This window comes from Alexandromys fortis, unplaced genomic scaffold (assembly GCF_014885135.2).
Source record: "Alexandromys fortis isolate MF-2015 unplaced genomic scaffold, M_Fortis_MF-2015_v1.1 scaffold_17, whole genome shotgun sequence".
NCBI classification, from domain to species: domain Eukaryota; kingdom Metazoa; phylum Chordata; class Mammalia; order Rodentia; family Cricetidae; genus Alexandromys; species Alexandromys fortis.
The window spans coordinates 4,734,324-4,761,586 of NW_026067896.1; the positions used below are offsets into that span (position 1 = coordinate 4,734,324).

Below are 27,263 nucleotides of genomic sequence, written 5' to 3' on the forward strand. Positions count from 1 at the left end.
CCCCTCCCCCAATCAAGTCCCCCTCCCTCGTCAGCCCAAAAAGCAATCTATTTGGTGATCCCTAATACTTTTTTTTTTTTTGAAATAGGGTTTCTCTGTAGCTATGGCTGTCCTGGAACTCGCTCTGTAGACCAGGCTGGCCTCAAACTCACAGAGATCCACCTGCCTCTGCCTCCCGAGTGCTGGGATTAAAGGTGTGTGCTATCACCTTCCAGACAATTCCTAATTCTTATTAGAGCATATTGACACACTCATTTAAAATAATAGAAAAATTAGCTTATATTCTAAATCTCTTACTTTCACTTAATATTGATATGATAGGGGTTATTATTTCCAGCTGTGTTTTGTGTTTCCTAGCCTTATAAAATGGGGAGTGTTCTGTCATGTAGAATGCAAGGTAGATAAAGGACCAGAGCCTTATGTGTGTGTGGTGAAACTTTGTGGAGCTTAAATGTATATATCAGTAACGGTGCCATTCCCGTACAGAGAAGGAGATGTGGATAAATGTATATATCAGTAGTGGTCCCATTCCCATACAGAGATGGAGATGTGGGAATAAGGAGAAAGCTGGAGAGTGTGAGATAGATACCTCTGTAGCTACAGGATCTTGCTGATAAAAGGGCCTGAGTTCAATCCATTAAACCCACGTGGTAGGAAGACTAAACCAATTTTTACAAGTTGTCCTCTGACTTCCATACGTGGTCCTTTGTGTGTGTGTGTGCTCATGAACATGTGTGAAATTGAGCATGTGTGCAAGGGCAGACACACACTGCATACATGCATGTATGCATGAATGAATGAATGAATGAATGAATGAGAGATGTTTTTAAAAGAAGGCAGGTGAGAAGATTGTTTCTGAGCGCTAATGTGAAGTTAAGATCGGTGCTGACAATGAACTTTGGTATATGGCCAACAAGTTGCAATCTTCCCGACACCATTCCCTCCGGTCTCCTTCCTTTTGCTCTGGCTTTTGTGCACTCTGCTTCATCCACAGAGACCTCCCTGTTGTTCTCAGCTGCATCAGACATACTTCTCAACTAAAATGTTTGCATTTAGACATTTTTACCTGTAATGTCTGTCCTTTCCCTAATCTGAATTTGCCTTCTTAGACAGGACTTCATTGACCGTACCATCCAAAATCCCATCATGCTTTAGATATTCCGTTTCCTTCTTTCTTCTGCTTGTCTACTTAGGGTTCATTCTGAGTCACCATATGTCCCATGTTCATGGCTATGCGCTGTCTTCCATTAAGTTCTAAGTTTTATAAAGTCCTTCCTGTGACTATGGATTTGCCTGTTCTGTCTTCTGCTGTGTCCTGGGTACCCATGCATTGCCTACATTATAGAGATGCTGAATATCTATGAATGAAGGAATCTGAAAATTGTCTTAGTCAATCAGATATGCCAAGTATTGTATGCTCATGATTCCAAGCTATTACTGCTTTTGCCTTGTTTTATCAATGCATTCACTGAAGTGTTTCATAGCGTAAGATATTTTCATTTAACAAAGACAATGAATATAGTAACAAACTAAATAGCTGTTTTATTTCATATTGAATGACTTTTCTCTCATGTATAAAAAATCTTTAAAATTGCATAGAAATATTTAATTTTGCCAAAATAAAATAATTCCTAATAATTTTTACCTCTAAAACAAAGTCACATTTTTATTGTCGACAATGTAAAGGCAGTGTACGCTCTCTGAGAGAGTACATTTACATCCTCACTCGTTATTTTCTGCAGGTTTTGAATCCACTCATTTTATTGAAAATAGGTGAAAAGTTTACAAAAAGTATCATTTAATATTTTGGAGAATTCAGGTAAATTTTTCATTAGAATAATCCCGATTCCTGAAGTACTTTTAGGTTCTTGTTATGTTCTCTGTTCTTACAAGCTCTGATGACTTGTTTTGTTTTGTTTGTTTTTATCTACACTAGAAGTTACATGGGAAGACCAGCAGGGAACGACGCTAGGTACACTAAGTGATGACAAACCCTTGCCGACACAGAAACTCCAACCTGAGCCAGGTTTGTCAGGGTTGGAAACCGTGTGAAAGCATGAGGCTGTAGACATTGCATTTCATGCTTTTGAAATGCGTGTGTCCTTGTACTTCATTCTCTCATTCTGGTGTGAACTTTACCATGTGTGGATCCCATGTAGAGTACAGTGATAAATACTTGACGTTATTTGTTTATCAAATTGACCTCATGTTTTTAAAGAAAAACCTAACTTAAAGGGGAAAATGACAATGTAAGCACAAGTGACCATCGGCTTCACGTATGCGACGGCACCTTCATGGAGAATCCTCACTTCCCCAAATAGGGTCTTTTATTGTATTCCTGTGTTTTTGGGGTCAGCTCTACTGTAGTGACCTGATTACGGCTTCTGGAGTCAAAAGTTACTGGCTATGGCATGAAAGGAAAAGGCTGGCACAGTTTATGAGTTCAGCAAGTGTCTCTTCAAATCACTGATTGTAGCAATGAGCTGAAATAGTTTGTTTTCCTTTCTTCTCACTTCTTTTTTGCAAGCCCTCACCCGCATAGTTTATGAGGAACAATGGAAAGAAATGCAGGTTGTGAAGATCAATTCAATAGTCACTACTGCTTGAGTCTGTAACTAGGGGATGAGTGTACAACAATATTTTATCAAGTCTAAAATATCTGAGTGACCTTTTCACCCGCTACATTATTTTAACCTGCTATTGGAAAATGACAGTGTATTTTTATGTGTTGACTTACTTTTTTCTGAGAGCTTAAAAACTTATAGTTTAAACATGTCAGTGTAAGTTGAAATGTTCACTCATAGATATCTACTGCCGTCCTATTGCATGCTAACATCAGGGCTGACAAGGGATTACTGAGTGCGCAGGAGAGACAAAGGCACCATGCACCACACACGAGTTAACACCTGGCTGCAGTAAGTGCTGGAACGTTACAGTAGTGACAGCGGCTATGAAGAAGACTAGAGTTCTTGGAGAAAGCCTGGTCCATCATAAGTCTAGCATGCCAGGAAAGATGGCAGAGTCAAGTGAAGATGCAATAAAGTAGAATTCATTTTAAAAATTTAAATCTATTCAAGAGAGCTGTAAATAGAAATCTTAGCTATTATTGCTTAACTGAAGAATCCGTTTGCTTGAAAATAGTAATTATCTTAAAACATCTAGGGAGATTGAAATATAAATACAAATGTAAAATTAATTTATATTATGATTTATATAATAAAAACTACCCCTTAAAAGCATCTCTCAAGCTAAAGATTTAGTCCAGTAGTAGAACACTTACTTTTGGGGAGTGAGATTCTGTGCTAGATTTCTACCAATATACAAAAACAAATTGAATAATTTCTTCTCCTTATAGTAATATAAATTATCATTGGTCAAAAATCATTATTTGATGTCATACCTGATACATTATGTTCATGGCCATATAAATATTCCTATGTCAAAATCACAGGACAGTGCAATGTTTGCCTAGAGGAACATAAGTCTTACAAACATGAAATTTCAAAGGTTAATTTAAGTATTTTCAGTTTATTCACACTTAACTATGTAAGTACAAATATGTGTGTATACCATACTTAAATATATGTAAAGTTATATAAACCTTTAATTGAACAAACCTACTTACAAGAGGAAATTATTGAGTACTTCAAATTTTTAATTATTTAAATTTTACGTTTTGACAATTGTGTTTTATTATATGACAATGAATTGTCCAAATCCAAACCCTGAGTTTAAAGAACTTGTTATGCAATATCCTCTTAAAGGAGAATAAATGTTGAATATTTATGTATCAATCTTTTTCATAATGTTAAAGGCATTATAGAGAGTATTTTTAATGTGGAACTTTAGAGTGATGCAGTGGGGGAAAACTGGCTTTACTATTTGGTACTGATTGCTTTTGAACTGCACGTTATAATTCTTTGGACGACATGCTTAGTGTAATTTACCTTTAGGTAAATCTATGATATCAATAGTCTATTAGCTAAAATCAATGCTCAGATGTGGTTGTATTCACTAAAATTAAAAGATCACCTTTTGTGAATTATCAAAATTCCTTATCAGACATTGATGTGGCAAAATAAGATGTTAGAAAATGTTTCTGAGCGTATGAACCTAAACGAAGAATGGGAAGCTCTCGGCATGTTGGGAATACATAGTGTTCTTCTTTTCAAGTGCCCTTCTGTGAAAACAAATACAAAAATTATTTATAATACTGGGAATTTTGCCATTTTAGGAAGTATGTCAACAATAAATGTGATAAAACCTTCAGGACTAAATTACTAATTGGGTGATGTAGATTAGAATGTGTCTCTAAAAAAAAAAACACCAAACAGCAAGATCTAATGTGAAGGGTAGCTGCTGAACTCGAGAATGCTGGGAGAGTGTAAATTATCACGCTTTGAATATGTCTTTAATCCCCGGATTAACTGTTTAGTCGTTTATATTCCCTATCAAGCATATCCCATTAGCTTTGGTTTAGGTGGTAAATTTAGTGAAGGTTTTTTTTTTTTTTTTAAATCTTGAACCTAAGCTCTAACAAACACTAGGCGAGGCCCAGCCTAAATATTCTTAATATAAATGGAAGATTCATAATTCATACTTCATTTTTCAGTGGAAATCTTCCTTTGTTTGTTTGTTTTTGTTTATGTTTTTTTGAGACAGGGTTCCTCTGTGTAACATCCCTGGCTGTCCTGGAACTCACTCTGTAGACCAGGCTGGCCTCAGACTGACAGAGATCCGCCTGCCTCTGCCTCCCACTCCTGGGATTAAAGGTGTGCCCCACGCTGCCAGCTTAAAGAGCCGTTGTATTGCAGACAAGAATGCTATGATCATTGCTCATAGAATGAGGATTATTAAATATTGAAAACAATGTGAAATTGTTGGATTCTATTTTCTGCCCTCAACAATAACTAGAAATGCCCTCTGAGAAAAAGCACGCTTCTACATAAAATAATTTAGCTTTACTTTGTTTTTCCACACAGGGAATGTACTGAGAATGTTAACTGGGTGACTTCTTTATCCTTAATAAATGTTTGGGAATACTACAGGTTTAAAGATTTTCACATGAGAAAGGCATGGAAAAGTAGTCTTGGATTTAAGTCATTCAAAATGTGTGAAAATAGCACTTTAGTGATTTCTAATATGTTTGGTGATTAATTAATACTATGCATGAGAGGGTTTATCACTTTCTGTGCATGAGTGTGTTACATCTACAAACTGCTTGATCACCTCCTTACACGGTGACTGGTCCTTCTATTTGCAGTCTTCCTGAAAGTCGCTCTCTGGGCTTTTGTTTTGCCTTGGTTTTTGGGTTTTTTGTTTGTTTGTTTGGTTGGTTGGTTGGTTGGTTAATTGGTTGGTTGATTGATTTTGTTTTTGTTTTGTTGTTTTTTTGAAACAAGCCAATCAAACACTATATTAGAGTAACATATATTATTTTATGACTTGGTAATATTCAGTGTAACCACTTGGCTTTACCAATTACTGTAGAGCTATTGTTTAAGTTCTACTTTAGCGTTCTATGATTTGTGTTAGTTTTTCCAATCTAAATGTCTCCATGTCATAATATTTATGGAATTTCTAACTAATGTGAAAATAGGGACTTTTTCTTTGGAATTATGTTTTATAAGTTTATCTGTTTTTGGTGTATTAAATTTCACATGTCTTGGGTATTTTTATTTTTTTATATCCTTATTTTATACTTTTGGTTTTGAATACCTTGAGATTTTTTGGAAGGATATATATTCAATCTAAAGAATAATTCTAGACTAGTCTTCTAATTTGATATTTTTATCCGTTAAATCTGGAAGATTAATCAGGATTCTATTCCTAGTTACTTTTGCATAGTTTCTGATAATTTATGGATTCTGATAGAATTAATCATTTTTTCTTGATAGAGAAAGATTCATGTAGGGCAAATTAAGTTAATGTTTAATAAGATTCAAATGAACAGGTAAGCTTTAGATTTAAGTGCTATTACACTTAGAAATAAAGATAGCCATGGCTTGATCCTCAAAGGCCTAATTTCAGGACATCACACAAACCCCAGAATCCAGTTATGTTCCCTTTGGCTCGTACCTAAGGCCATCCATCCTGCTTCAGAATGTGCTCTCCAGGCTTGTTCTGGAAAGATCTCTCTTTCATGCGCCACTGTAAATCACATTCTGCTGCTGGCTTTGTCCTCTAAAAACCTTAAACTCTTGGTGCTTCCTTCTCTTTGTGTTGGGAATGTTTGGCTAGAATGCTGGTTCCAGAAACTTGCCTGTGGACTCCAGGCCAGTTCTCTCCAGCGTAGTCTGGCTGTACTGAGCTTTTCTTGGTGCTGAGGAGGAGGAGCCCCACTAGCTCATCAACAGAGCTTTAGGATGATGCTTAAGGCCTCTGGTGAAAGCGGCGGATAACTATCTGCTTTTTAATGCAAAGTTTCTTATAGATGATGATGTCTGTTTGAATTTTTATATATGCTCAATAATAATATAAGAATATAAAATATCATTTACAACAAAAATATTTTGATTTTCTTAAAATTTTGCATAGCAGGGATGGTTATCTAAGCACATTTTCAACATCTTACTATTTATACCAAATGTAGTTAATGAAAATAATATACGATAGATTTTTTAAGAGCCAAAATATCTGAATATTTAGCCAAAATATCTACATTTTTGGTAAGTATGTGTGTATATTTTCTTGAGTTAGACTCAAAAAAATCAAAAAATAAATCAAATCTTTTTCTGATTTATAGCTTGATGGTTCTTTACATTTAAAAATATTTCCTGAAAGATACTTTTACATAGTGATAAAATGGTGCCTACATTTTTACAAATCAGGTTTGATTTCATTGTAATTTGTGAAAATATTTGATTTCCTGTGCTAGAATGAGCACGAGAGCAGACGGTGAGCATGTACTTGATAAGCTCTTTGTATTTGCAAAGTCTGAAATAAAGCTCTAACCATAACTGCGGCACAAGTCAGCACTTAGGAAACAGGGTCCTTTTTGCTCTCTGTGATGGCTCTTGCCTGGCTGGTTAAATGAAGGCCCTGGTTTGCTGTCTTTAGAGGGGTGTGGTAACTGGCTGTTGACTGGAGCGGAAAGCCATTCTTAAATTACCATCGACACCGGGAAGCGTAACATTTGTGTCACGGCAATGATCAGATGAGAGCTACAGAAACGGGAAGTGCAGAAGGGATGCATAAAACTTCTTTAAAATTGACTCTATCGTTAACAACTTCTTACACGTGTAAAACGAGCTATATGTATACCACCCATTGCCTTCTCATTCTTACCTCATGCCGTCTCCCAAAGTCTTTTCTTAATAGCTCATTGGGAACATGGGTGCATAGGGACCTACCGGCTGACACAGAGCTTCCTCTAAGGGCCAGTGGGTGTTAGCTTGACAAAAGATGTGATTGCTGAAGTCTGATTTGTGATTGTTTCTTTTAAATGAGACTGTTTTAACACGCACCACATATATAACTGCAACCCCAAGGAAGGCAAGGAAGCCTTCTACAACACTGGTAACTGATTCCACTGGAGGTTTGTTCATTTGCTCCATGACTCTGTCTGTATATGTATATTTTATATATACTCTTTTGACCTGTTCATCACTGTATCATAGTGACATAAATGATGGAAGTGGTTTAATAGACACTTTCTGTCAATAGTAAAATCGTGCTCAAGATATATCCTTTTTATTTGCTTTATGAATAATATAAAATTTGTATTAAAGGATTGCCTCTAAGAATGTAGGTCCTGTGCTATCTTTATGAAATGAAAACATCCTGGCTAAATGGCCATGTGTGGTGTAGGGGTCTTCTACTGAATGTCCAGTTCAGGTCTCTCGGTGAGAAGGTTGGGTCTTTGGTTCTTCATCGTTTTGGGTTTTTTTTTTTTTTTTTTTTTTTTTTTTTGTTTTTTTTTTTGTCTCACAAGTTCTTGGGGCATATAGCTTGACTAGAAAATTAGCCAGGTAATCAGGAAAAATGTTTATTCTGTTACTGAGCCCGCCACTGTATGGGTTTTGTGACTTTGGGTAAGTTCCCTTGAACTCTCTGTGTCTTCTGTTTACTAATAATGAGTGAAATCGAGAAGAAATTGCCATTTACAGAACAATACATAGTATGAAAACCATATCAATTAATCCAGTGTACGGGAAAATGCTTAGAAGAGGAGGAAGCTTAATTAATGCATTTCTGAAAAAAAAAAGAGATTAAATTGAGATGTTGTTGTATCTGTAAGCAATCTTTTTTTTCTACTTCTTGCCAATTTACTTTTAACATGTTATCCTTTTAACTGTTTTAGCACTGTGTTAATGTTTTTCTATAAAATGTCATATCAAAGAATAACAATGTGACAGAAAGAATTCAGTGTGGGCCTGTTATTAATATATCTGATATTTTGTGATATCTCACAGTGTGGGTGAAATGGGCATGGAAGGGGAACACGGCTTGCTCATTTTGCTATACATGTATATGTGTGCGTTTCTGAAGGGCATAGATATTTTTTCTTGTGTTCAATTATATTAGGAGCCGCTAGCTTGAAACACAGCAATGAGGAGTGTCTTGTCTTGATACATGAAAATGTGCTTTCACAATAAAACAACATTGCTAGGTATCAAAACTGCCCTTCCTTTTCCAATTATTTTATCTTTCAGCTTCTTCTAAGACCTCTTAGTGCTTTTCTTATAATAGGAAGATTTCATTTCTTACCATCTGTGAGAAGGAGCATTTGTTCGGATAATTAATTACTTTAGGACTTAAAATTTAATATATTTGTATTCCAACATGTTTTTTCTTCATCACCCATAATTACTCAAAACCCGTAATTCAAACAATTAGAACAGAGTGATTTTTAAGGATTTCGTGTATTTGATTCAGAAATGAGTATTTGATTTCCATAGATTATGACTTGGTGTTAAATTGCTTCCCTGAGTCAGTTGTGCTAGCACTACGTCACCAATATGTTGACATTTTTCCTTGGAAGCTTAGTTCAATGGACTTTTTCTTGATTTCAAATTACTATATAAACCAATGTCTTTTCAAATTCTTGGGTAATAGTTAGAAGAGTATTATTTCCCAAGCGTATGCCCTATCCCTTCCAGCCCATAATGGTTTGCAGGGGTAAATGTTATTGTAGTAACAATCTATAATGTGACATTTGTGAAGATTTTCAGAATAGATGCTTATTATAAAGGATTGTGGTCAAAAGAAATTTATCAAAATGTAGTGATAAGCTACATCCTTCTATTTCATCCACTGTTCTTACAATGAGTTGTGTTATATTTTATTATTTTGTATTTTTTTATTTAAACATTTAACTAGAGTGAAATTATGTAATGAGATGTTGGCCTGATAGACAAACGTTTTTCTGATTAACTGTAGAAACATCACAGTTTGGGTGGGATGCCGTTTTCTTTTTAATGAAATAACTCAATTTAATTCTTTCTTCAGATACTTAAATATTGAAGGCATTTTCACGGGTTTTAATTTAACTCAGTAATGTCTAAAAATGTGGACATAAACAATACTGGCTTTATAGTAATGGTATTTTCCTTCAGTGTCTGTATTCAAGATTGGCTGTCCTTAGATTACTAACTTTTTAGATCCTCTCCTATACACTAACTTTATTTTTCTCATTCTGCTAACCTACAGCTCCTTACCTACCTTGCCATCAATCCTTGCATTTTTTAATGCTGCAACTGCCCAGGATTTTCCCTCCAAGTGGCGGGCTCTTTTCTTCAGTGTCGCATTCCCCCTGAGTTCATCACTCACACCCTTCTCCTTTGTCTATATTCCTTCTGTGCTGTGGCTGCAGACCACGGGGGCTCCGCAGGGAGAAGATGCTCAGGTCTGTCTCGCCTACTGATTCCCTTTGCTTTGCTTTTCATATAATCTAACTTACCCTGCCTGGAAACATTTTGCCATTTTTTACTCATTTAATAAATTTCCATTTTCCAATATATGAAAATATTTAATTTTGCAGGTTTTTAAAGTATTTATTTTTCATCTTTTTACAGCAGCTGCTCCAATTTGGTGGATAAAAGTAAAATAGTGAATTTCATACAATGTGTGTACATTGTCTTTGTATAACTAGAATAATAACCAGAGATATAAAAGATGCATGCATTTTTATGTATATATGTGAGTATGCCAGCCAGATTAAATTAATAAGTTAATCATAATTTACTCCCAAATTTATTCTACACTTAAAACTCGATTTGTTCCTCTTTTACATAAGTTGAAAAAAAACTTTTTAGTTATATCATAACCATCATTGTTCTAGGATATGAGGGTACCAAAGACCTGACACAGGCCCTGATTAAGTTTATTAAATTTATTTTCTCATTCCTATTAGTAATGAGCAGATGAAGATAATGTGCTCTGTAAACATGCCAGTATGGATGGTTTGACAGCATTCAGGGGAGAGCTGAAGCTGGAATGTCTATTAAACACACTTTCTCTAAAAGAACTCGCTGGAGTGCCCTGCTGGATGTAGGAAAGATCAAGGCAAACACACACAGCTGCAAGGATTTTCGGGCTCATCCATCCAACAAATAAAGGCAATAATTAGTTATAGCCACTGTTAATAATGTGAGAATCACAGAATGTGATATGATCATTTCCAGCAAGGTTTGGGTTAGTTCAGAAGTAATTGTTCTATCGAATTGTAAATTAAAAGCTAGAAAATGTTGACTATCTCTATAAAGAATGTTTCAAATCGATATGGGAACAGGGAAACAGTGTGATCAAAGGCTTCAAGCGGTGTTAAGGTAGAGACTAGCAGACAAAGTAAGCATTCACAGAGGTTGAGTACTGAAACATGTAAAGCAATAGGATTACAAATGTGGGTGTTTGTTTCTAGAAAGACTGTTGTGGGGGCAGTGGAAAAGACCACAGTAGACAGCTAGTGTTGGTCAAAGGAAGGACATGAAGTCATGTGACGTCATGGATAGACGCAGACTTCAAAAATTTCTGAGAAAGAAAAGATTCTGTGAAATAATTAATTAGATATAATAATAAAGACAAACCAAAGAAAAGAGAGTATTGTCAGAGCATAATCTGATATTTAATTTATTATGTTAGATATTTACAAATAACATAAAGAGGGCAAGCTTGGTCCCAGGAATGGGTTTCTTAGGTAGAACATACATGGCGGTTGGCAAGGGGGTGGGGGCGGCAAATAGACTTTAATGCTAGAACTTTGTGTATGTGATTGAAACTACTGAGTGTCTATGATGGATGAAGAGAGGTGTGGGACTTTGCTTTGGAACTGAATGAACATAAAAGAGATTTACATGTGATCAGAAAGTAAACATGGAGGAGCAGAAATGCAGGCCTAGAAAGTAAGGGTCTGTTTCTGGGCTTTGCCTCTCACCTGCCCACACCTTCTCTCTCTCTCTCTCTCTCTCTCTCTCTCTCTCTCTGTGTGTGTGTGTGTGTGTGTGTGTGTGTGTGTGCATGCCTGTGCTGTAAGCGTCAAACAATGTTATATCAGCATGTTTCTGAGACAGCTGGTATTGTAGCGTCAGCTTTCTATCCTGGGTAAGAGTAGAAATGGCCCCTCTGTTTAGAAGCAGAGGCCACACTGCGTTTTAATGTGAAGAAAGGGATGTCAGAGTCTTCTGGGGAAACTAAGAATGTCTCTTATCAAAGCAGAAAGATTTCGAGAACAAAGGTCAGGACTTGTAACGCAAACAAAGTGGAGTGGGAATTTGGTAAGAAGAAAATGAGTCTTAAGAAGATCAGAGAAATGCCCTACATAAAGTTTTAGTGGCAGAAGGAGAGGGGGAGTTACGCTACCCTAAGGGGAAAACTCAGAGCTTCATTTAGAGGTTGTCAAAGGAGTGTGTGTGTGTGTGTGTGTGTGTGTGTGTGTGTGTGTGTGTGTGTGACAGCCAGAGGGTAGAAATAACTTGAGAGAGGTCAGAGGTTCTGAGGCAGAGAGCTGATAATGAAGGCAGCGCTCCACGGAAGAATAGATGGTGTCTAGTAAGCACGCAAATTAGAAGAATTTAAAGAAAGGACAGGAAGAGTTAGAAATGATAGATACTCGTGTATAAAATTCTCAGAAAATAAATTTAAAAATTCCCAGAGAAAAAGATGTTTTATTGGCTTCTGGTGTTAAGAAACAGGTTTGTTATTAGGTAACTGAAATCTGAAGCTTTCTCAGCAAACGTTCCCCACTGTGGTGGGTGATAGGTCTGTCATAGTGAGATGCGGACTCTGCCACTGATCACAGTCAGCACACTGCAGGGATGTCTTGGTCTGCACAGCCCAGAGCTGTGTTAGACTCTACAGACTCAGGCTAGCGAGGGGTAAGGAAGACTAGTGCGTTCTGCCCAAAGCCAGGAATGACAGACGGACCAGCAGAGGCACCAAGAAGAGCCTCTGACGGCGGAAATGCTGTTAGTAGGTTAGTGCCTAGCAGGTCAAGGTGATGTCTGCAGTAGGTAAAGTGAGGTGGGGTGAATACTTTGCTAAGGTTGAATGGTTAACCAGTAGGTTAGTAACTTTAGGATCCTAGACACACATCTCCCGTGATATTTGACGTTATTTTCTTTGTCACTATAACCTATAAATGGCTCAGCCCAAGATATGTGGGAAAATATATGGAAGTATTTTTTCTGTTATATAGTATTATTTTTAATTTATATATTTTTGTATTAGTACTTATTCTAAATTATTTATATCTGCTATTGTTTCTATTATTTGCTTTATATGCTGTATTTAACAGGTTACTAGTTTGTGGCTACTAGTGTAGAGTGCAGTTGTCAGTAACTGTGTGGTCCTGAGTTTTTACCACACACTGCCAAACAAGCGCGCTACTGTAATCGTTAAGACAGCTTTTGTGAGACAATGACTTGTTCCTAGCTTTCTGCATATTTTCCTTTTCCATGGTAGTGTTTTGTTTCATTTTATTGGGATTTAATTTCTTACTCTTAAAATGTAAAGTATTCTATCTTATCCAGACATTAATTTTATTCTTATGTTGAATGAAAGCAAACACATACACACAAATATGTACAATTTAATTTAAATTTTTTCTCTTTAAAGAGTCCTGTTAATGTTCATTATTCAAACACCTTACTGGTTAGTTGGTTGGAGATTATCAGTGTAGTAAATTTAGTGTCAAAACTGTAATGCAAAAAGCTATGGGTTTGCTAATAATGAACACAAAGTAGGTAAAAAGTAGACATAATTTTTTTCTGAAAAATAAGCTTGGAGATTTTGTCATGAAATCCTAAACTGATGGCCAAAATATATTAATAGAATGAGTTCCTCAGCCGTTTAAAGCTTCCTCTTAATATTATAGACCAAACCTACACATTTTGTATAATTATAATCAATTCTAGATTTAATGTCTTAATACTGATAATATGTCTATTAATACAGGAATAAAAATGTAATAAAGTCTTAAAAATTCTTCTTTAAGTAGCCATATGATCAACACACTACATTATGTTACATTAAAGTTACGCCTAGTTACATTGATGTCATATGAAATTTATGATACAATGTAACTAACCTATAAAAGGAGAAATTATTCATAAAATTCTTAACCTAGGACTGTTAGAATTCACATCCTGCAAGCCCATTTTTTCAAGGAATGTTTACAAACATTTCTTCAGTAGCTAAAGCCCACAGCCCTCTATTGTACAATGTTTTGAACAGCTAAAGACTCAAGCTGTCTGAGAAATTTAGGCTGAAGTGATCAGCCCAGTCCCCTACCTCCAACATACCTGTAACTTACAGAACACCTGCAGCACGTTTAACAGCCGAAAATGGATCCAGCATGCAACGGGTGATATGGGAAAGCGGACTGAAGGGCTGAGATGAGGAAAGCGAGACACGAATGTAGAGATCCCAAGTGAATGACACCCCACACACTCCAGTCTTGCTTCAGGCTTTATTGACGTTCCTCCATGTAACTTGCGTGGGAACTGCTGGAAGGTTAATTTCCATCCAGATGAAGTCACCTGTCCAGATGGCTATTCATCTAGTCCTCCAGTTTATTTCTGTAAGAGTGGCCTCAGCTGGGTTTTATTCTTCATTGTTACTATCCACTTTTTAGATGTTCCTGTTTGTGGGTCATGAAGTAGGGTTAAACGGCATGACATTCTTCTTTGTACTTTTTACATCTGTGACCAATTAGCAGCTTGAGAAAGACGCACAGCGTGGCTGCCAGGCATGAGTCCAGCTGAAAACCATGCTTCCAAATCCCTCCTTTAGCCGTTGGCAATAACTCTCCAGCTAATGGCAAGCCTAAATCTGACTAAAAACCTGAATGTCACTTTGTGAAATGTTTATTTAGACACCATAAATAAAACATATAAATTGTTTATTTTCTTTTGATGTGAATCAAAATGAGTGTCTACACCCCTAAACCTCTCCTCTCTACTTCTCCCTTCTTCCTTACAATGTTGCTTCAAAAATGTTTTAGCCCAGCTCATGTTCCAAATATATGATTACCTTTAGGAGGACAACATGTATATTTAGAAAGAAATTGTTACTGCACTGGAAACATCATATTTAGGGTTTGCTATCATTTAATTTAGCAATGTGTCCTTAGTTTAAGTAGCAAACGTATTCTCTACAAGTTTTCTTGGTTAAAACACCCACATTTTTCTTATTTTATGTCATTGTTTGATATAGTATTATCATTTTATTTAAATTATGATTTAAAACCTTGGCTAATATAATTTTATTTTATAGCTAAGGGCTCATAAGAGTCTTAAAATGTTGAAATGAAAAATATAAAGGAAATTAAAATGAACAATAATCATATCACAATAATTCTGCAGAACATTTTTGTTGGAGTTTGTTATATAATAGAAGTTATATAATGTTTTAGGATAACATTAGCGTTGTTAATACGTCTAGGATGTAAAGCGGTGAAGCTCGTGAATATCCTGTGCTAGCTACCTGCCATCGTACAAAGACAAGCAGAGACAGAAGTCTCCTGCATCACTGGTACCTTTGTAAAATGAGCAGAGATGGACCTGAAGGCACATTGCTGTAGTATCAACACACAGCAGGCTGGAGCAGGCGGATTGGGAATTCAAGTCCAGTTTGAAGTATGTTATGAGAGCTTATCTTAAACAAAACAAGACAAAAACTATCTACTTTCAGTTTATCTGTTGGCCTACCTTTCCTCATCTATATATGATTTTAAGGCCCATTCTTTGTTCAATCAATTCCCTTTCCATTTGACTTGAATCTTATTAATTATTTTCATCCCGAGAAGGGCAAATTTAAAAAGGGTTAAATCTGAATGAAACAAAAATATTATTTCTGGATTGCTTTCCTTTGATTGGGTAAAAGTCCAGCAGAGAAAAATTTATTTGCTAGTGTGTAAATGAAATAAAGAACTAATAAGAAAGGAAAGGACAGAATCATACTAGGTATGGTGGAAGAGAAAGTTTATTATAGATCAAAGGGAGATAAGCAGAGACAGGGACATCTAAGAGAAAGTGGACGTGACCCTGAGCCGTCTGAGGACAGGGGAGAGAAGGGAACCAGGTGCAGCAGCCAGGAGACCCAAACAGGGTAGAGTCCAGGTAAGCAAAATAGTTGGATTGTATAGGGAAGGGAAAGGCAGCCCCTAGAAGGGAGAAGCTTGGGGTAGCAGACTGGGTATGCCAGCCAGGAGGGCCCTGTGACAGGAGACAGGGCTGCCAAGAGAACCTGGCAGCCAGGTCTGCTTTGATATGTTAAATAGGCACCTTAGCCCTCTGTCCAGAGTTTGAAACCTACCAGTGGGAACTCTTTGTGGTGAGTTTATTCGTGGCTCTTCCTCTCTGAGACTTCATATAAGGCATAATGATTATGGTATGGTGTTCATTTGTCCTACGGTTTATTCTAGAAGATTTCAAAGTTACTGTTGGGGGTTTATTAAATCAAACATGTTAACTAATGTGATCCACTGAGATTAATTGTTTTGGCTAGAATCAGTGAATCCTCTTGGGTACATTCTATAAGTGGTGATTATTTGGAGAGAAAGAGCTAGCCTGGAGATTGGAAATTTGGTCGATATAGTTAATTATAACAAATAAGGATTAGTATTATTCTTAGCGCTTGTAGTGGTCTGTTAAATTCAAATAATGATACAAGAGTCTAATCATATATTTTGTGTGTGTACATGTGTGCTCACATGCACGTGTGTGCATCTGTGTGGAGACCAGAGGCAACTTTGGATGTCACTGTTCAGCTGCATTCGCTTCCTTTTTTGACGCAGTCTTTCTCATTGGCCTGGAACTTGCTAAGTTAGGCTGGTTGGCCATTGAATCCAAGGTCCCAACACGGCAACTGTCCATGTGCACCACCATGCATGCATTTCTTTATGAGCTGAATTCTGTGCCTTGAACTCAGGTCTACTTGCTTGCAAGTCTAGCATATATCCAAGCTGTCTTTCCAGCTCAGATCCTATGTAATTTTTTGATCATTGCTAATGAAGAAGACCCTTTTGCATGTAAAATTAAACCAGTATGACCTAAATCTTGTTCCATACTTGTTTTATAAATGAAAGCTTTTTTAGTCGTAAGTGTTGTTAGTTATGCAGGTTAGTTCATTTTGCCCATGGCTTCCGTATGTGGAATACTGTACTGTGACCATGTGTTCACTCCCATCCACCCCTTCTATTATCCGGTCCCTCCCCACTCCCTCTAATTTCTTCCTCCTTCCATTATAGACCCTCTTTTTAGCATCATCTTTATGTATTTTTTAATTTTGTTTTTCTTTAAGCTTCACTTATGAAAGAAATCCTGTGGCGCTTGTTTTTCTGGTATCTGGATTATACATTTTGCTTACATAGCGTCCTCCTGTCCATTGTCTTCAAATGACACGATCTCATTTTTCTCTAGCTGACTTTATGCTACTATGTATATGTGCCATGTTTTTTATTTATTTTTCATTTGTTGACAAGTTGCCCATCTTAATTTCACAGCTTGACTGATGGAACACAGCAAACTTTATGTATGAGCTTCATTCCCTTCAACCAGATACCCACCAGTAGTATAATTGCATCATATTCCAGTTCTCTTGTGGTTTTTGTTGTTTTGATTTTTAAAAGTAACTTCTATACTGCTTTCCTAGTGGCAGTGTTAACTCACTTTCCCACCAATTATGTATTAGGGTTCTTTTCTCCCCATGTTTCACCAACATTTCTTACCCCCTCCCTAAAATAGTAATAATAATATTAATGTAAAGTACAGCCATGCTCACCGTTTTGAAAAAGAATTTCAATGTCATTATGATTTGCAATTCTCTGGCAGCTAAAGTATTAAGTATTTTTCATTTATTTCTTAGCGACTTATATTTTATTTTTGCTTTTTTCATTTGTCCTTTTTTGAAAATGTTTGTTTAGATAATCTTCCCATTTTTGATTGATTACTCTTGTTGGGTGTTGAAAGCATACTGGAGATCTTGAGACACGGCTCAGCGGTTAATCAGACTCCACTTTACAGAACCCGCAACAGTTAGTTGTAACTCCAACTCCAGGGCATCTGATGCTCACTTCTAGCTTCCCGGGGCTCTTGCATGCGCAAATGTGCACACAGATACACACATTATTAGAAATAAATCTTTAAGGACGTTTATTGCCTTCTGTATGTTAATCCTGTTAGATAAATATCTGGCAAGGACTTATCTCTCGTTCTTTAAGTTGTCTGTTCATTCTGTTGATTGTTGCCTTTGCTGTAAAGAAGTTTGGAAGTTTATATGATTCAATATTTAAATTCTTGATTTTGTTCCCTAGGATTTTGGAGTCCTATTCAGGAAATCCTTGCTATAATCTTGACGAGTTCTCTTGTTTTTTTTCAACTATTAGTTTCAAGTCTTTCATAAAGGTCCGTGATGCATTTTCTGCTGGTATTTATAAAATCGGAGAGGTATGGGTTTGGTTTCAATCTCCATGTGATGTCCAGTTTGCTTAGCGCTGTTTGTCTGAAGTGTGTTTGGAGATCTTGTCAAGAATCAGCTGCTACTGCATTGATTTGGCTTTTTTTTTTTTCTATTCCATGGTTTCTGTGTCTGTCTTTATCAGGTAGCGATGCTATCTCTATTGCCCATGAGTGCATTTGAAGTCAGCTATTGTCATGCATTCACCATTGGTTTTCTTGCTCATCAAGCTTTGATAATTTTGAGGTTTCTTTTGCTTATAGTTGAATTGGGTTGTTTGTTTGCTTGCTTGCTTGTTTGCTTTCTAATTCTGTGTGGACCCCACTGGTATTTTCTTGGGGATTGCATTTAATTTGCAGGGTTCTTTTGGTGTTATGGATATTTTAATAGTATTAATTCTCTCAATACATAAACAAGGAAGGTTTTTTTTCATATTCTAGATTGTAGCAACCCTTCATTTCCTTGATATTTTCATTCCTATGTATTTCATTTTAATCTCTTGATGCTATTGTAAATTAGTTGTTGTATAGAAAACCTATTAATTTTTATGTTGATTTTGTTTCCTGTTGCTTTGCTGGTTTTGTTTATAGTTCTGCGAGTCCTGATGGAGTCTTGAGGGGCTTTACAGGTGTATCATACCATCAGCAAATAAGGATGACTTGGCTTCCTCTTTTCACTGTCTTCTTCTGTTTTTGTCTCTTACCTAATTTTCTGGTTAATATTTCATTGGTGTTTATCTGACGTGTTGGACAGTAATAATGAGAATGGACACTCTTCTGTCTTTTGACAGATTTAGTATTGCTCACTGTGGGTTTGTACAGGACACAGCTGTGGTCATTTGTATAAATACCATCCGTGGCTGCTTTCACTGTGCCATCGCAGACTTGCAGCCAAGTTAAAGTTTGGCTATGAGCCAAATCAAAAGAATCTGCAATTCAGGACTAGGAGCTAGCTCATTCAGTAAGCTGCTTGCTTTGAGGGCAAGAGACTCTGAGTTCCATCCCTGTCACCCAGTCAAAGGACAAAAACCAGGAATGGTGCCCTGTACTTAGGTCCCTCTCACTGAGCAGTCTCACTGAGACCTCCCTGGCCTGGCACCTAACATAAAGGATGAGATCAGGCCAATGAGGGGCCCTGTCTCAAAAGCAGGAGTACAGTGCCCCTGGAGCTGGTCCTGGGATCCAGACGTGCACACGCTCTCATGCACTCACACAAACGAGCACTCCACCACAGGACCATGTGCACACACATGCGTGCGCACACACTCACACACATCCACCTACAATGTATATTAGTATGCTCTTTTATACGAAAAGTCTGCTGTTCCTTCCTGCTGTCACTGGCTTCTCAGTATTCAGAAGGAACTAAGTGTCGCTGTCATACACATATCCCACACCAAAAAGTATAAGTATTAGAAAACTCTTATGTTTATGTGTGTGTGTTTTATAACTACGTCTATGTGTGCTTACATTTTCTTGTCAGTTGGCATTATTTGTATTTAACATTCTATTTTTCGATTGTGATAGCAAAATCAAACTTTTTTTAAAGAATCTTTCCAAGCAAAGCACATTCTCACTACACATAATTTTTTTCTCATATAGGGCTAATTTTTTTATTCTTTTGCTGTTGGAAAACAAATTTGTTTTATATCAGAGCACAAACACTTTCACAGGGGTAATTTAATGGAATAGTAGGTATTATACTTGACTATATTTCATGTCACAGGTATTCATGTTTTAATATATCATTCAGTTTATCTGCAATCCAATATGGAGTCAATTATACTGTTATTAAATATGACTATCTTAATAGTTTATTGGTTACTTACTGAAGAATTGATTTACGTTTGATGGTATAAAAATAGAGATAACTCCATCACTTGGAAGTCTGGGACAGAAGTCTATTATTGACCTAAACCTGTCTCATCACACAGCAGAAATTTGAAGGCATATTTGGAGGTCATATCATTTCATTCTTTATGCATACTTTTGCCCAAGATTTTGTTAATCTTTCTGGAAAATTGTGTTCGCTTTTATCTTATTTAGTCAGTTCTCCACTTAAAATTTATTAGCAAGACTTCCCTGGTATATAATGACATTACTGCAGAGCAGAAGTAGTGTTTTATGAATCACAACACTGGCTGAGGAGAGGACTCTGTAACTGCTAACACTGTTGCTACATTTCCAATCCCGTTCATATTATTATTCTTTTAGATCGGGTAAGTATGAGATGCTTATTTTCACAGGTACATTCTTGTCTAGCTCTCTTTACTTCAGCTTTAATGTTGTGATCTTGAGCAAAGGGCATGTATGTTATTTGTGTGTTTACATTCCTGTCCACATGCATAGTGCTTATGAATTTACATGACAGTGTGTTGCTATAGCCGCCAGTTGAACTCATTCAATTCATTTTCTGCTTTTGTGTTTTTCAATGTATATATTTTTTTAAAAAAATGATCTTCCCATGAATTCTTTTTATGGAAATCATACTTTTAATATGTTCCATTTTATATCTATATACATATATATATATATATATTAGGGTTAGCTAAATGAATTTAGTTTTAAATTCCAATCAGAGTTTACAAACCTATCTAAAATGATTGATTTTGACATAATAACCGTTACTGAAAACACTGATCTACTTTTATAATGGGCTTTTCATTCATTTTTCTCAGTTATATATTCTATTTTAGTTGTTTTCAGTAGTATTTTGTATTTTTACCAGAATGATGTCATCAAAAGTGCATTCCATAAACTTATTTTTAAATTTTAATTATAGAAATTTCAAATTCAAAAGTTCCTGATAACTAGATTTCTAGTGTACTCTAGGAGAACTCGCTTTAACACAAAGCCTGATTTCATCGCTGTAGTTTAGAAGTTCAGGTTGAAATTGCATGTGGAAAACAGTTAGAAACCAACGCAAACCAATTAGATTTACATGGTGGATTGAGAGCCAAAGTTCTTGTGCCAAAATTGTGTACTACCAAATACATTCTTTATGACAGAGATGTACCAGTGTATTTTATCTAGGTTTTTTCTCTTCTAATGCAAGTATATTTTATTCAGGTTGAAGTTATTATGTTTAGTAGTCATGCTTTTATTTACCAAAATGCATAGTTTAACTTAAAATAAAGCCATTACATTTAATTTATATCTGCTACGTTGAGTGGACATAGCATACCAGCCTCACGTTCCTTATTTTATACATCCTGATTAGGATTCGGAAGTAAGAACTGAAAATTAATTTTATGGGTTTTTTTCTACTTGATAGGTGCTATGGATATAGAGGAGAGAAATCGCCAAATGAAAATTAACAAATACAAACAGGTAGCCGGATCAGATCCCAGACTGGAGCAAGATTACCATTCGAAGGCAAGACAATTTTCTTTTTAAAAGTTGTAAACTAGTCAATCCTATGAAGCTGCCTAGATGAGTCAGACACAGCATACAAGCAATGGCCCCGTGGGATGAAGTGCTAACGTGTGTAATGTGTTTGTGTACCAGCTCTTAGGGATAGACTGCCCCTCCTTATTAGAATTGCGTTATTATAGAACACATAAGGTAAAATAGCTAAAGATCTAAGCTTTTAAATTTTTTAATTTATAAAATTTGTATCCCTTCAAAACAGTTTAGGGAAGTCTTCATTATCATCCTGTAGTGTGTGTGTCTGTGTTTTTTTTAACACATTGTTTCTCTTTTACTACTTTGGTATTTTAGTTAAATTGGGTTTATTACTGAGTTATTGGGGCAACTATATGCTTAGGAGGTTCAAAAGGTGTTTTAGCAAGTATATTTTTAAATTGTCTTCTGGGTATAAGTTGAGATAAGCGGTCTAGCTAGGAAGAAAATTAAAAATGTTATTTATCTTTCTTTTCATAACCTTTATATTTTTAAAGACATTTTAGAATCATATTTTTGTATAACACGCGTTTCCTGTTCACTATAATTATTGCATATCATATTCTCAATAGTATCATCATTTTAGAAAAGAGTGTCATAAAAAACAAAAGCCAGGACAAAGTGAGGGAAAGTAGCTAGAGGTGTTAAGTTGATGACCAAGTGTGACAGGCAGCAGAGGGGGTGGGGCTAGAGGGGGTGGGGCTACCCGAGTGGTAGAACACTCGCCTACACTAGGATGCTCTTGACACAATCATTTGTTCCGTTTGTAAACAAACAGCAAAGAAACGAATCAAGGGAGCAAGCAAAGGCAGAAGTACAGTCGGTCGAAGGAGCTGCACCACTCATATAGTCAGAAATAAGTCCTAATACCAGCACTGGGGAGGCAGCGGCAGGCAGATCTGTGAGTCGGATGTATATGAGCCAGCCTGGGCTACAAAGTGAGTTCCAGGCCAGCCAAGGCTACACAGTGAGACCTTGTTTCAAAACAATGAACAGTAAATAAATAAATGAATAAATAAGCAAGCCAACAAGTCCTCTAGAAGCAGGAGCAATGGTTCTCAGCAGGGTCCCTAAGAGTCCAGCTCTCAAGAAACCCCTCTCAGGGTCCAGTCAAAGACACCACAATAAGCGAAGAGGGGTAAAGTCTCGGAATTTAGAAATCTACTCATAACAGAGTCTGTCGGTCCATGTTTCTCTGTTTTTCTTTTTGTTACAAACGTTCCCGGTAATATATACCCTGAAAACCCAGCAATTCCCCAGCCCCCCAACCCACCAGCTCCCCATAAAAAAACTCAGATAAAGGTTTTCACACACATCTCTGGCTGTCAGCTCAAAAGTGGGAGTGGCTGGTGCATGTCTGGTGAAACTCCTTAATGAAGAAAGAAATAAACCATCAGGGGTTATAGAGGGGAAAGTTAGTGCATTATTCTACATTTTTTAGATAAAAGAGATAAAACGTTTAGATTCAGTAAAGTTATGAATAGGGCACAGATTGTATTTGAATCAGTATGCCTCTTCTCTTCTCCCAACAAGCATAGAGGATACCTAGTAACCAAGCAACCTATATAGTCAGGCTCCTGATCTGATTAGCACCTTCACCCTCTGCTCCAGACCTATGGGCCTAGCTCTGGAGTTTACACTTACTGCTCTAAGCTGTAGAAACAAAAGACCCAGGTCTATATTGTCAGTTCCAGAGTGTGTTGTTATTGGCCACTCTGATGGTGGGTGGGTGGGTGGTTGTGGGTCTGTGGCTCCAGCAGGAAGTGAGTCTTCTCAGGTGCTCTCAATGATCTCTTCTGCTGTCCCTGAGAGGGAAACACAAGCAGTAAATTTCCTGAACTAAAATCATCAAGAACAGGGAGGTGAACGTGAGCATAAGGAGTGAGGAATCATTTAATGAAGATTAATTTAGAGTCATTGTGTTCCTTGTCTATAAGTGACTTAAGACCAGGACAGCAGCTTGGGCAAGTAGTAATTCTATGTCCTTGAATATCTGTGATTATCTTAAATAGAATGAGCTTGCCTTGGACCTAAACACTGATCAAATGCCTGCTGATAAAGGTAAGTGCAGGTAGGCAGATCTCTGCTTTTACCTAGGAGAGAGGAATGGAGACCAGGCAGCGAGAAACTGTTTTTTATTTAAGGGTAGCTAGGAGAAGTAAGCCCCAAAGGCATAGGAGACAGTTTTGAACTGTGGGAATTAATTCCCAAATATATAACAAAAGGGGAGTCAGCTACAACAAAAATCTACAGCAAAAAAACAGCCATTTTATTTACGAAGCAATAACGCCAAAATTTCCTTAAATTATGGTTTAAGCTTTACCAGGGCTCCTGGCTCTGATAAATCACTCGTGAAAAGACAGCTGAGCAATTACTGTATTGTTGCAGCTTGTAGCAGGTTCTTATTTGAGATACCTGACTAGTTTATTTCAGATTCTTGGAACAAAAAGATGTTATAGGTATGGCTAAGAATTTTTGTTCCCCAAAACATAAATTTGAAGTCCTCACCACTCTTATGTAACTGAATGCTTAAAGTTCCAAATTTTTATTACCTTTGAACTAAACATTTTAGGTTTGGAAAAAGCTGGAGTACTAATATAGAACTGGTTATACTAAGCAAGATAACTTCATAGTTTTCAAAGTGTAATCCCAAGGCACTGACTTCCACAGCACCTGGGGACATATTAAAAGTGCAATTCTCTGCATCCTTCATGCCTGAGAAATCTCCCTTCAGATGATTCGGACATAGACTAAAGTTTTAAAACTGTTGTTCTCCTGTGAAGAGATTCTGAAATTTAGTTTTTATAATGGAAGTAGTTGGCTAGAAGCTAGAGATGAATTAATATTAAAAATTGGAGTCTTTATTTTTAGAGTAAATATCTTACTTTTGTAAGACCTCATATGGAGTTTGACTAATCTACCAGAGCTCAACAAAAAACACAGCATTCCTTCTCCTGCTGCTAGGGTTTTGTACTCAGCTCACTCTGAAACATCATCCTGTCACTCAGGGACAACTGCACTTGCTTCCTAGTGTGGAACTCTCTTTGCTTGGTGCCCTGACTCCAGTGACCTCTAGGTTAGCCTTGGTACCCTGTCCCCAGTCATCTCTAGGTTAACCTTTCTTTATTAAAGATCAAAAAAAAATTACAGAGTAATTTTTAGTCAAGATTAAGTTACTTTTAGTTTCCATATTAATAGCTTTTTAGATCAAAATTTTAAGAACCATGTCTTCTTTTGAACAAGAGGCACTCACACCTCTAGTCTTTCCTTACCAATTTTGATTTTTTTTATGAGTCACTTGCAAAAGCAACTATTGGATTATGTATTTCAATATGCTGTATCCAGTACCCCCAAAAAATTCTAACCTAATAAAGGAAATACTACAAAGTATTTTAAGTAAGGTAATCAATTGTTAGAAAATATATAAAGTTAGATTTTTGACTTATAAAATAATAGAAACTTTGGTAGCCTGTTACAAAATATAGAAAGCAGGGATATCTACTGATAGAAATGAAGAAAGGTTAGATAACTTACTGTTTTAAAATATAAAAAATTTTTAACTGTAAATATAGAGAGATGAGGAAATAGCTTACAAAACAGAAGTTGGGTTGTGTCATGTATAACGTAGAGAGCTTAGGTGAGCCACATTAGAAAGCACAGGGAGGCCATGCACACGAGCTTCAGTCATCCACTGATCATGGGAATGTTCCCCTATAGCTCACCCAGTTTGTCAGTTTTGGGATAACCGGCATGGAGCTGAAAGCTTTCCACGTATAAAGCACATGCTACCCTTTTAGCTACAATGCTCGAGTGTTGGTGACGGTAATATGAAGTTCTGTGTCGAATTGTATTAAATATTAGTCTAGTTTTTAAAATCCCTAGAATCTACTTTGTTACCCCTCTCAGGATTTCTCAAGTCTTCTGTGTGGATAATTCTAAATAACTCTTAACCCACAATAGTAACAAACCCTCCTTAGTGATTCTCTTCCAAAGCATCTTACTAATCCAAAGTCTTTCTAGAAACATTTTTCGTATTCTCAGAAACCGGAAGCAGGCAGTATTTTTAATAAGACTATAAAGGAATATGTACATGTGATTTCTATTTAATCAGATTTTCTCATTTTTCCTCAAAGAAGAATATGACATTCCAGTCAATGCACTGGTCAGGCTTTGAATTTTCTCCCATCTTGAATGTGATTCATTCCTTCCATTCTTGTCAGCGATTTATTGATTAACTTATTTTTCATCTTCAAAACTAATGTTCTCTTCTTCTTTGGTTCAGAAACGTGTAATTTGTCTATGTAACTTAGCAGCACAAATGATAGTTGATCTGTGACTTATATAGTGATAAATTAGCATAATCATTCATAATTAAATATTAAAAAATAGCATGGAGAATTATATAATATTTAAATATATAATGTTTATTTTTGAATTAGCTTTATTTGACATTTTGGATCATTTTCAAAACAAATAAAAAGATTCGTTTTTACTATTTTACAAATAACAGCATACAACTCGTTAGCACAGACTTATAATAAACCTCAAAGATTTTTCTCTATAATAATGTTCTTTTTTAGAGGACATTTTATGGGAAAAATTATCCATTATCAACATGGTATTATCTTCTATTATAGTATCTCCATTGTAATTTTATGATTTTACTACATACAGTTAAAAAGCAATATAACTCATAAATTGTTGCAGTATATTCAAATATAAACCAAAAACCTATAATGAATTCACTTAACCTATAATCTCAAAGGCTATTCTATTCATCGAGTTCAGTGAGGTGGTTTTCTAGAAGCAGAAACGATTCTGCGGAAGACAGGAAGGTTCCTCCTTCACTCATGCACAGCCCGTTGTCAGACACTGCCTACATGTGTATTGTCATGTGCCCTTAAGTTTCTACTCTGATAAACAGTTGCTCACACCTCTCATAAACATGTGTAACATATTCCAATTAAATCCATTTAAATAAAATGCGGATACCAGTACAGGTACATTTAATAATAAGTACAATTAAAACTAAAGTTAATGGAGCCATAGATGCAAATATTTTAGACAATTTTCAAAATTGTCACAATTAATTTAACTATTATATGTTATGACAACTAACAGAGATCAGCTGAAGCTTGTTAGGAGGGCTGCCACACGGGTGTTAGGAGTGACCACACAGGTGTGTAGTAGGAGGCCGCTTGTTCCTTTCCAGGCCACCCAGACTCCCAAAATAATCACACAGTAACTATATTATTTACATCACTGCTTGGGCAATCACTTAAGTGTATTTCTAGCTAGCTCTTACATTTAGTATTAACCCATTTCCAGAATTTTATGTTTTACCACAAGGCTCGTGGCTTACCGGCATGATTCCAGGGTGTCTGCCTCTGGCAGAGGCTCCATGGCTTCTCCTGACTCTGCCTTCTTTCTCCCAGCATTCAGTTTTCTTTTCCCTGCCTACCTATATTATGCCCTACTCAGGCCTAAGACAGTTTTTTTTTTTTTTATTAACCAATGATATTCACAAGCATACATAGGGGAGTCTCACATCATGAGTGTTTATGCGTAAATTCTTGACAAGTTAAGCATAGTCCCACTGGGGCAGCAGTTCTGAAGTCCAGCATGGAGCCAAGCAGACTCCCCTGGGTGGTTTGGGTGGCTTTGGCCCTTTACCCTCGGTTTCTTTATCTGTTAATAGTGTTGGGGAGAGGCTTCATGGGCCAGTGTGACGGTAGCTATAGGGAAAGATGTGCTTTGCGCTTAGTAAGTGCCCAGTAACGACACGGGTGGTATTGGTTTTCTGCTAATAGTGACGTAATTAAATATAATCATAGGCAATGCAAAGGAAGTGATGGATCCAAATAAAATTCAAAAAATAACTGAGCTAATGGAGGGATCCAGGGTGGGACAAATGCCCTTAAGTGTGGCTTCATTCTATAGTGGGTTCAATCAACCCACTATGTATGT

At 36.5% G+C, this 27,263-nt stretch overlaps 1 protein-coding gene across 12 annotated transcripts in view; it reads left to right on the top strand.

The window, feature by feature from the left end:
• Positions 1 to 27,263, top strand: part of Rims2 (regulating synaptic membrane exocytosis 2) — a 373,273-nt gene that overhangs the window by 234,749 nt on the left and 111,261 nt on the right. For all 12 annotated transcript variants that reach the window (XM_050162885.1, XM_050162890.1, XM_050162839.1 and 9 more), the window contains one exon: positions 21,169 to 21,269. In XM_050162885.1, the coding sequence (XP_050018842.1) occupies positions 21,169 to 21,269 (101 nt within the window). The remainder of the gene's footprint in view (positions 1 to 21,168; positions 21,270 to 27,263) is intronic.